Consider the following 12314-nt stretch of genomic DNA (forward strand, 5'->3'; position numbering starts at 1 on the left):
AATCTAATGAAGTGCATCCAGTTGACACAGGTGGACAGTGCAATGTTGAGTCAGTTTGGTGTGACAAACACTGGGAAAGGGAAAATGAGAGAAGTGTGTTATTGGCCTAATGACTCTGACGAGTACAACATACAATTGTGAAGAGAAATAGAATGGGCCAGTAAATCAGAATGTCTTGTAATGGACGATTTTAACTTTCCAGATATTGACTGGAACTTGTGAGTTGATCCCCTGCATGCTAGTAAGACTTTTGTGGATTTATTGGAGGATTGTTTTCTACAGCAACATGTTTGAGGGGCAACCAGAGGGGGTAATATTCTTGATCTGATTATCAGCAGAGATGATGCATGCATTAGGAATTTGCAGATAAAGGAACTAGATGATCACAGTCTACTGATGTGGGATTTACTTAAAGATGTAACTACCAGAAAGGTTAAGAGGAAAGGTTTTTGTTTTCATAAAGGTGACTACAGCAGTCTCAGGCAGTTTTTGAATTCTATACAGTGGGATAAACTGACGTTAAAAACAGTGAATTCTAAATGGGAAGCCTGCAGGGAATTAATCTTGGAAGCTATTAGCCTTTTCATACCAACTACAAAATACTGTTCAAGATTTAGGCCTAAATGGATGTCAGATGAACTAATGAGGCTCGTGGCAGAGAAGAAAAATGTGTGGAATGCATATGACACAGAAGCCTATGGCAGATATAAGCTAGTCTGTAATCAAGTCACAAAGGATGGAAACAAACAAAAAAAAAAAAATTATTTACTTATGTAAATTCTAGGAGGAAGGGGATGAATTAGATTGCTCTACTTGATGTTGGTGGTTCGACTGTTGATGATCCTGCTCAGATAGCTGACAAACTGAATGACAATTTTGCATCTACATTCACACATGAGGAATTTAGTAAGGAAGTGGAGGACTGAAGTTTACCAAACTAACAGGGAGCGAAATGATTTTTTTAAAATGGAGAGCAAAGTCGAGGAGAAATCGTTGAAGTTAAACATAAAAAAGGCACTGGGGCAGATGGAATCTACCCAGTTACATTTATGCAGTCTCTTCTGGGAAAAATAATGCAGTCACTGGTTAAAAACGTGATGCAAGATTACCCAGAAGAGACTGCAGTAATAGTTCACACAGCATGAGTTTGTTAACTGGAAGTCTTGTCTGACCAAGCTGATTGGATGCTATGATGTGGTCACAAAGGAACTGATGCAAAAAATAATTTTGATATCATATACTTGGATTTCAGGAAAGCTTTTGCACATGGAAGACTGCTTTACAAGTTGGAGCAGTATGGCATTAAGGGAAGTTCGCTGCAATGGTTACGGGGTTGGTTGAGTGGGAGATGGCAGAGGGTGGTAATAAATGGACACGTCGCTACATGGACTAATGTTATTAACGGAGTCCCACAAGGTCAGGTGCTGGGCCCATTTTTGTTTTGTGTATTTATTAATGATATCGATGAAGGTATATCAGGCTTAATGTCCAAGTCTGCAGATGATACAAAAGTTGGTAGGGTTGTTAATGACAGTATGCTACTGCAACAGGATCTAGAAAAGTTAGGCAGATGGGCTGAGAAGTGGCAATTAAAGTTTAACCTTGACAAACACAAAGTACTGCATATGGGTAGTAGTAACCCAAGAGAAATGTACCAACTATGTGGTACTACACGTGGGGAGGTGGAGAATGAAAAAGACCTGGAGGTATTGTGCAGTTGGATATGAGTTCTCTAAGCAATGCAGACGGGCTGCCAGAGCAGGTCATGGAGTTTTGTTAATGATATTTAGGAATTTTGCTAGCAGAGAGGAGTTTGTTTGTTTGTTTGTTATTTGGTTTTTAGGAGCATTAGCAACTAAGGCCATATTGCTCCGGGATATGCGATGGTCATTCCCTGACCTTTCCGCATCCTCCGTATTTGGTGGCGACGGGCTCGAACCCCGGTCTAATCAAGAAGCGTGTGCTACGCACTGCTGCTCCTTCCCACCTGGCTACGGAGGCGCCTAGCAGAGAGGAGGAGGTGATCATACCTTTGTATAAGGCAATGGTCAGGCCACTCCTTGAGTACTGCGTACAGGTCTGGAGGCCTCATTTCAGGAAGAATGTAGAGTTGCTAGAATGAGTACAGAGAGGGGCAACAAGATTGGTGAGAGGAACAAATGGGTTTTCTTACCAGGAGAGGCTTAAATTCTGTCAGTTGTAGCGTATGGAGACTAGGCACTTGCAAGGTGATCTGATTGAGGTGTATAAGTCCTTGAATGGTTTCAGCAGGCTCAATGCAGATGAGATTCTTTTGCTTGCTCAGATGAACCTGAGGGGGGCATAGATTCAAATTGAGGAAAGACAGTTGTAGAATAGATGTGCAGAAGTTTGCCTTTAGCCAGCAGGTAGCTGATTGCTGGAATAGACTTCCATCTGTTGTTGTGGAAGTCGATAGGTTAAATAAATTTAAGGCTGAATTAGACAAACATTTGGAGTGACTGGATAGGTGAAATGGGAAGGTTGTTTTTTTTTGGCTGATGCTCTATAAGCTTGCATCATATGCCTTGACTAATGCCAATATTAAGTAGCAGGAATGCATTGATTTGGGAGAGAACTTCCAAAGGCAGTTCTGGGAATTAGGACTATATCTTATGATTACATGTTCTCTTTTAGCAAAGCTATCTTTAGCTGGACATTAGCATTAGCATTAGTCATAATACAGCCATAATACAGCCATGGAGGATTAGAAAAGAGTTGATGCCCCCAAAGGATTACAAGAAGAGAGAGAGAGAGAGAGAGAGAGAGAGAGAGAGAGAGAGAGAGAGAGAGAGAGAGAGAGAGAGAGAGAGAGAGAGAGATTCATCAAACACTCAACTGCTCAGCCCAACTCTCAGCATCTGAAAACATGATATCCTCCAAAAGCAGAGAGCCTTAGTCTCACAGGAAGTTGACATTTTATTTTTAGTATAGCAATGGCCACATGGTGCTGGGAAGCCTATGACATATGCTGCACTAGCCAAAAAAAATAAACAATAATAATAAATAAAAAATGAAAAAAAAAAAATTAAGTTTTTAAACTCACATTTGAAGTCTTTCCTCATATGGATGCCCTTTTGTCAATCTCACAAATCAAGTTACCCGTCTTTGGATCCTTTCAAGAAGCACAATGTCTTTCTTTAGGTGTGGTCTAGCCTTATATAATAGGATTATGATATCCTTATCTCTACTAGAAATTGTGGGATAAATCACTGACAGGACACAATGGGCTTTCCTTGCAACCTGTGAGAACTTCATGTCTGACTGTATCATAACACCCAAGTCTCTTTCCTCCACTACCATTTTAGTTCAACTCCACCAAATATATAAGTTATTTTGGGGTTACTGGATTAAAGAATAGCTGGATTAAAGATTTGCTGGATTAAAGAATAGCTGCCATTTTTCTGACCATCCCTGTAGTCTACCTAGGTCACTCTGAAGAAGCTCTGCTTGGCAGTGATCATTAACTATTCGACCAATCTTTACATCATCTGAAAATTTAGAAATCACACCCTCTATCCCTTCATCAATGTCATTTATGAAAATCAAAAACAACAGTGGTCCTAATACCGATCCTTGGGGAATCCCATTTCTTACATCAACCCAATCTCAGGAATAACTATTTATCACAACCCTCTGCCTGCTCACCCGAAGCTACTATCCATCTAAGGATTTTTCCCTGTAATTCGATTCCAACCTGTTCCAGCTTACACATTCAAATAAACAATGAAATTATTCCCTAAGTCTCTTGAGTAACCCTGTCAAAACAGCTAACCAGATTAGTTAAACATTAAATTCCCTTTAAAAAACCATGCTGAGTATCCTTCAGAATTCCATTTCTATCTAAATTCCACCCTTGATTAATTGCTTGATTAATGATCCTGAATTCCACCCTTGATTGCCTCCATGATTTTCTTTACTGCTGAAGTTAGACTGACTGGCCGGTAATTTCCCAGACTTTAGTGTTAAAGACAGATTACAATTTATGCACTAGTAATAATTTACTGTTGATCAGAAACACATTTAGAGTTAGTGTAATGCAATTATAATGACAATACATGTGAAAGTAAAGGCATATTTCTGTTGATTACCAGAATGAGAACTAGTAGCTTATGGAGTGAATAGTACCTAATCAGTACTCCAATGTGAAAAAGAGAAAAACACTACCTTGCCAAAGTTACAAAGTTCAGTTTTTCAATAATTGGATTTAAAAGTATAAGGACTTTTCTCCAGGGCTATGAAAGGATCAACTTGGAAGAGAAGACAAGGAAGAAAATATTTAATTCTGTAACAGTCATTTGAAATCAAGTCAAAGGATTGTTAGTCATGCTAGGGCAAATTATGAGAGCTTTCGAGTAAAGAATGCAAAGAAGAGCAGCAAAGACTTCTTTACTTATGTAAGCAGTAAAAGGAATGTGTTGAATCAAATTGATCCACTAGATAGATGTTGTCAGCTGTTGATCTATTCATAAATAGACCAACAGCTGACAATTCTGCTCAGGTTGCTGACAAACTGAATGGATCAAATTCTGGCAGGGATATTAAAAAAAATATATTTTTTGAGATAACTGAGAGAAAAGTGGAAGAGAAATTGTTGAAGTTAAAAGTAAAAAAAAAAAAAAAAAGACCTGAGGTGGATGGGATATATCCAATTATATTAAAGGAGGAAGCAAGAGAGGTAAACAAACCTTTAGCCACGACTATCAGAACATCCCTAGATTCAAGAGCATCAAAGGGAGACATGAGTAATTCCAGACCTCTTAGTGGTCAGAGAAGTAATTTAGGACAAACCTGACAGGAATGCAGTTATACTGCAGTCACTTATACTGCGGTCAAACAAGATCACAAAATGTGATCTTGTTTGACCGCACAAAATGGCCCATTGTCATTTTCTATATTTATTAATGATATTGATGAAACAATATCAGGCTAAATGTATAAGTTTGCACATGATACAAGAGATGGGAGGGTAGTTGATCACATAAATTAGTGTATGCTACTGAAAGAAGAGCTTGACAAATAGAGCTTGTTGCATATAGGTAGCAGTAATCCCAGATAAACGGACCAACTGTATGGTACTACACTTTGGATAGCAGAAAGTGAAAAAGACATGGGGGTCAATTTGCAGGCAGATATGAAGACCTTTGAGCAGTGCAGACAGGCTGGTAGGACAGCACATTGATCATATGATATTTTGCTAGCAGGAATAAGGAGGTGATTATCCCTTTGTATAAGGCAGTGATCAGGCCTCAACTTGCATATTGCATACAGGTCTGGAGGCCACATTTTAGGAAAGATGTAATGCTAGAGCTGGTACAGAGAAGAGCAATGAGATTGTTGAGGGGAACAAAGGAGTGCTCTTAGGCAGAAGCACAGTTGAGAAATGGCAGTTGAAGTTTAACATTGACAAATGCAAGGTATTTCATATGGGGGATCAGCAAGATTAATGTAAAAGCCATGTGGTATTGCACTCAGGGCAATGGAGAATGAAAAATCCTGGGGGTAACTGTGCAGTCAAATATGAAGTTCTCTTAGCAGTGCCGAAAGGCTGCCAGGGCAGCTCGTTAGGTTTTGTCAATGATGTACATTTTTCAAACATTTTCAAATAGTTATGTATACAAAAAAAAAAAAAAAAAACCCTGATAGTATAGTGCTTTCATTACATAAGAATTAAACTACTGGATGATAATTCCTATGTGTAACATTTCAGGATTTTCTGTATAAGAGATTGTTTCTTTGAACTTTCTGGAGCTCCTTTATAAACACAACCTTTTCATGCCACTCATCAAATGAAAATCAAGCAAAAAGTGCCATAAGACAAAACTAATTAAAGATATGTGCAAAGCTAACTAAGGTATTGATTTTCATAGGACTAATAAATAATTAGCTCTGTGAAAATATTGTCTAATCAACTAATCCAACATTTCTTCAGCTGTTAGATAATTATAAATTTCCATGCAAATTCTAATTTATTAATGAAGTTTAAATTATTTACCTAAATCATCATCTTGCACTTTTTGACACCGACCAAAACCAAAGGCTGCTTGCCAGTCTGTGCTACTATTCACTGGGATTGTTTCTGATGTAATTAATGCTGTTCCATCAGGATTTTTTAAGAACCCTAAAATTAATATTTTTCTTGAAAGGTTTTCAAAGATGATACAGGATTAATAGAGAAAAAATTAACACTTACAAAAATTTTAATTTTAACTGAAATGCTTTACCTACTTGTGAGAGAGAGAGAGAGAGAGAGAGAGAGAGAGAGAGAGAGAGAGAGAGAGAGAGAGAGAGAGAGAGAGAGAGAGAGAGAGCATGCGCAAAATTTTTGTAATAAAATCATGGCACTAACACTATGCTCATACAGTGGCTCTCTCTTTATTCATAATAACAGTTCTGGAATCTATAAGTGAAAATTTGAAAAATGAAATCCCCTGGCTACAAAGTCACCAGGTGCCGGCACTCAACATAGCAGTACACATACTTATGCACCTTCACATACACATACTTGCGAGCCGTGGCATTATGCCTTTTCAAATGCTACAGCGGTACAGAGGGAACCCTGGAGACCGCAATAAAACATACACACCTCGACTGTCTGGCCTTTCCAATGATAATCCACTAGAAAACTCCATCAGCATCCCAAAAAAACCCCAGTGGTATCACCTTGCCAGCAAAAGCAATTGACTTGCCTTTCCTTTGGGAGGAGTAACTATGTCTCCACTGTTTGGACTGCTATTATGTCTCTAGCTGAACGTGATGAACCCACATCTCAACCATGGTCATAAATCTTGCAAGGAAAGTTTTCTGGATCTACATGGAAATGATGCAGATGTTTACTCGACAACTCTCTTGTATGTTTTTGATCTGCTGTCAAGAACTTTGGGACACCATGTGTAAAAGGTGTGCAGACACCTTTTTCATAGTAAGAACCACTGTTATTATGCGGTACACATAAGTGGTTCTTGATATTAAACTGTTGTCAAAAACTTCTACAGTGCAGATGATCTTCCAGGCTCTCTCTCTCCTTGGTTTAAATTCTGCTGCCTGCTTCTTAACCATGAAATAGAACAGTGCATGAATTTAAATGCAAAATGCCTATTCAGTTTGTCATAAAGGAGCCTTATGACTTTCAGTGCCGAATGACATTTGAAGCCCACTCTTCATAGTGAACCTCAAATGCCATGTTCCTTCCCCTTAGTTTCATTGAATATGCCAATATATTCAACTGGAATAAATCTTATTTTCACTCAAATATTGAACAGATTATTGGGGAATAAGAAGCCCAACATTCTTATTTTTTATTATCTTTAATTTTTGTTATATATTTCACAGGCCCCCCCCGACTCCCAAACTTGGCCACGAGGAGGTGTGCCAGGGTTGACTATCCATCTGAGACACTGGGCTATCAAGCAAACCTGGGAGCCCCAGTCATAGAGACAAATTATGCAGAAAACTTGTGGAACGTTTGCATGAAAACATCAAGGACTAATGCCAATGAATACTCAGCAAAGGAGTCTTTTTCCAGCTGGACAATATGCCTGCTCACAACTCTGTCATGCCATGGTTGTGCTGCATGAGTGTGGTTTTGAAATCACCCCCAACATTCACTAGATCTAGCACCATCAGACTTTCACTTATTTCTGATTTGAAAAAATACCTGGCTAGCATCCATTATACCACTGGTGGCAAAAGTGTATTGACTCAAAAGGGTAAGGGCTACGTTGAAATGTAACATGTTACCAGACTCCTCAAATAAATTATTCATATTCAGGCCATGGAGTTTTCAATTATCCTTGTACCATTTGATTCAAACATTTATTTAAGGTGTCATAATAAATATTATTTATTTTTTTTTAAAGGAAAATCCCAAATATGAAAGGTATTAAAACCTACAAGTATTTAATACTGTGGATGGGTTGAAAGCTAAGACAGAAGATATTTGTTGATATTAAACAAAGTTCTGTAAACTATAATTAGCAATAGCAGTAGGAAACAATGCTAAAAAGCAAGCTTATGCAACAACAGCAGAAAAAAAAAAAAAAAAAAAAATCCCCTTCCAATTTCACTTATCCATTCCTCCTTGAATTTATTTAGACTATCAACTTCCACAAGAAAAAGATGGAAGTCTGTTCCACCAATAACCATCTGATGGCTAAAGGCAAACTTTCATTCATCTATTCTGCAACTATCCCTGCCTCAATTTCAATTTTTGTCCCCTCATATGCATAGTCTGAACAAGAGAAATAATCCCATCAGCATTGAGCTTGCTAAATCCATTCAAAGCCTTTAATGCCTCAATCAGATCATCTTGCAGATGCCTGTCTCTAGATACTGCAATTGCAGAACTGAAGCCTTTCTTTGTAAGAGAAAGGCTTCAGTTCCGGTGGTGGGAGAAAAAAGGCTTCCCTTTTTTCTCCCACCACCAATCTTGTCCTTCTCTGTATTTTTTAATGAAATACAGAGAAGGACATTTTGCCAAGAACTCCATGAGTTACGGCAAAACAACTGGGAACAGGAAACCAGAGGTGCTGTCACCAAAAGGTTTCTGCCACAAGTGGCAATGGTCAGGCCACAACCACCAAAGTGATTTGCCTCAGGACTTTATACAACATATATCCTGACAGGTCACAGTTCCCTAAAGGCAAGACTTACTTCCTTACGGCGGACTGATGAAACATATTGTTTCATCAGTCTTGTGGCAAGAGTGAGACCTGTGGACACACATTCTATATGAATGTACAATATATGATATACAAAAAACACAGCTAATAACAGAAATTGGACCCCCTCCCAAGGGGAGAGGAAAATCAATTCATTATGGAAGAAAATACATACAGAGCACTTGTAAACTTCAAAGAGTATTTGAAATTAGACCGAATATACAAACACAGGTCCCACAGGCTCACCCATAGACAAGCAACAATCAATAGGCAAAGTGCCCATGCCTCCCACACAATGCCCAGAGTAGGACATTTTAATTTCTCAGAGTACCTGTACCCAGTACACATACCTAGATTCGACAATTACTGGATCGATGACCGCCCCCCATGCCTTGGTGTCCAGAAACATCTCTTCGATACAGATTCCATTATAGAGACAGAGCAAGCGATCCATGTATTCTGATGAAAGGTGTTTAATCATCTTATAATGGATGTCATCCAGCCCAACAGCACTCGCCTTAGATAGTGAGTGCTGCTGCTTTCAGCTTGCATTATGTAAAAAGCTGATTGTTGACCTCACAATCGTTAAGAGAGCTTCAGGTGATGTTTTTCTGATCTTTGTTTGAGCATGAGGAACTCTGGAGGGTACGATTTTTCTGAAGATACTTTAGTGAATGACTCCCCCAAGAGCATTTGCAATTGCAGTTAGGCCTGCAATTGTGAATCCATTATGTTCCAGAATCGATGAAGGGAAGAGACAAAGATTAATAGATTAACAGTAGCCACTGGCAGAGGTGAAAAAGATTATTGCACTGCTTCTATTGGAATGAGCATGTAAACACATGGGTTGTGTTAGGGTAGCTAAGAATAGAAACAAGTGTATGTATACCTGTTTTGGTGCGTGTATATTTATTTACTAAACTCCTAGCATTGGTGCGTGTACACCAGTGCTAGGAGTTTAGTAAATAACTTGATGAATTTGAGGTATTGCTCAAAACATCAAAGGCAGATATTGTTGGGATTTCAGAGACGTGGTGTCACACAGATATAAGGAATGCAGAACTGGAATTTGGGGAGTACAACGTCCACAGAAAGGATAGACAGGATAGGAAGGGAGGAGGGGTTATGCTATTAGTTAAGAAACACAAAATCCAAGGAAGTGAAGCCAGTTGACATCGCTGGACAGTGCAGTGTCGAGTCAGTTGGGTGTGACATAAGCACTGGGAGATCAAAATTGAGAGTAGGAGTGTGCTATAGGCCTAATGACTGTGATGAGTAATAAGAAACTGTACAGGGAAATAGAGTGGGCCAGTAAATCAGAGAGGTCTTATAATGGGGGATTTTAATTTCCCAGATATTGACTGAAATTTTGGGGCTGGTCACTCACACACTAGCAAGGCTTTTGTGGATTTATTGGATGATTGTTTTCTACATCAGCACGTTCAGGAGGCAACTACAGGGAGTATTACTCTTGATTTGATTATCAGCAGTGATTCTTCATGCATTAAGAATCTGCAGATAAATGAACCACTAGGTGGCAGTGATCACAGTGTGCTGAAGTGGGATTTACTCAAAGAGGTAACTACCATTAAGGGTAAAGGGAAGGGTTATTGCTTTCGTAAAGGCGACTATGATGGACTGAGACAGTATTTAAATTTTATACAGTAGGACCAACTGATGATGTTACCAACAGCAAATTCAAAATGGGAAGCATTCAAAGAACTTATCTTGGAAGCTACTAGGCTTTACATACCAACTAAGAAATATTGTTCAAGGTTATTGTTAGGCTTAAATGGATGTCAGATGAATTAATGAGACATATGGCAGAGAAGAAAAATGCTTGTTTGTTGTTTGGTTTTTAGGAGCATTAGCAGTTAAGACCATATTGCTCCGGGAAATGCGGTGGTCATTCCCTGACCTTTCCGCATCCTCCATATTTGGTGGTGACAGGCTCGAACCCCGGTCTAATCAAGAAGTGTGTGCTACGCACTGCTGCTCCTTCCCATCTGGCTATGGAGGCGCCAGAAGAAAAATGCATGGGATACATACAAATTAACATGTGACACAGAAGCCTATGATAGATACAAGTTGATCTGTAACCAAGTTACAAAGGAGGTTAGGCAGGCGAAGGCAGATTACGAGAAATCTTTGGCAAGGGATGCAAAGAAAAACAGCAAAGAGTTCTTTACTTATGTAAACTCTAGAAGGAAGGGGATGAATCAGATTGGTCCACTTGATATCGATGGGTCAACTGTTGATGATCCTGCTCAGGTAGCTAACAAACTAAATGAATATTTTGCATCGACATTCACACATGAGGAGTTATTCAGCGAGGGGAATGCCAGAGGTGTATTCAACTCTGGCAGTAAGCTAGAGAATCTTGTAATAACTGAGAGTAAAGTGGAGGAGAAATGGTTGAAGATAAACACATGAAAGGCACCTGGGGTGGATGGGATCTGTCCAGTTATATTAAAGGAGGCAGCAAAGGAAGTAAGCAAACCCTTAGCCATAATTATGAGAGCTTCCTTGGACTCAGGGGACATACTCACAGACTGGAGATGTGCAAATGTGACCCCAATTCACAAAGGGGGATCAAAGGCTGACACATGTAATTATAGACCTGTGAGTTTAACTTCTGTTCAGGAAAATTGATGGAGGCACTGGTTAAAGAAGCATTGCAGGATCATCTAGACAAGACTTCAGTTATAGCTCAGACACAGCATGGTTTTGTTAAGGGGAAGTCTTGCCTGACCAATCTGATTGGATATTATGATGCAGTCACAAAAGAACTGGATGCAGGGAATAACTTTGATATTATATACTTGGATGTTAGAAAGGCTTTTGATACTGTTGCACATGGAAGACTGCTGCACAAATTGGAGCAGTGTGGCATCGGAGGCAAGTTGCTGCTACGGATAAAGCGGTGGTTGAGGGGGAGAAGACAGGGAGTGGTAATCAATGGACACTGCTCATCATGGACTAATGTTATTAGTGGAGTCCCTCAGGGTTTAGTGTTGGGTCCATTATTGTTTTCTGTATTTATAAATGGTATTGATGATGGTATATCAAGCTTAATGTCCATGTTTGCAGACGATATGCAGTTTGGCAGGGTTGTCAAGGACACTACTGACACTATGCTGCTGCAACAGGATCTGGAAAGGTTGAGCAGATGGGCTGAGAGGTGGCAAATGAAGTTTAACATTGACAAATGTAAAGTACTACATATGGGAAACAGCAACTCCAGAGTAACGTATTAACTCTGTGGTACTACACTGACAGTGGTAGAGAATGAAAGGGACCTGGGGGTGGTTGTGCAGGCAGATATGAAGTTCTCTGAGCAGTGCAGACGGGCTGCAAGAGTAGCTCATGGTGTATTGTCAATGATATATAGGAATTTTTCTAGCAGGGATAAGGAGGTGATTATTCCCTTGTATAAGGCAATGGTCCGGCCACACCTAGAGCACTGTATACAGGTCTTGTGGCCTCATTTCAAGAAGGATATAGAGCTGCTGGAACGAGTACAGAGAAAGGCAACAAGATTAGTGAATGGAACAAAGGGGTGCACTTACGAAGAAAGGCTTAAGTTTTGCAAATTACAGTGTCTGGAGACTAGGCATCAGCGAGGTGATCTGATAG

General features: G+C 39.5%; 1 protein-coding gene across 4 annotated transcripts in view; it reads right to left on the minus strand.

Annotated features, from left to right (window-relative positions):
* Positions 1-12314, minus strand: part of LOC150075706 (CCR4-NOT transcription complex subunit 4-like) — a 494519-nt gene that overhangs the window by 124804 nt on the left and 357401 nt on the right. For all 4 annotated transcript variants that reach the window (XM_090388673.1, XM_090388675.1, XM_090388674.1 and 1 more), the window contains one exon: positions 6014-6139. In XM_090388673.1, the coding sequence (XP_090244799.1) occupies positions 6014-6139 (126 nt within the window). The remainder of the gene's footprint in view (positions 1-6013; positions 6140-12314) is intronic.

Source organism: Mastigoproctus giganteus, chromosome 14 (assembly GCF_048544385.1).
Source record: "Mastigoproctus giganteus isolate SK-2022 chromosome 14, ASM4854438v1, whole genome shotgun sequence".
In the NCBI taxonomy this organism is placed as follows: Eukaryota; Metazoa; Arthropoda; class Arachnida; order Uropygi; family Thelyphonidae; genus Mastigoproctus; species Mastigoproctus giganteus.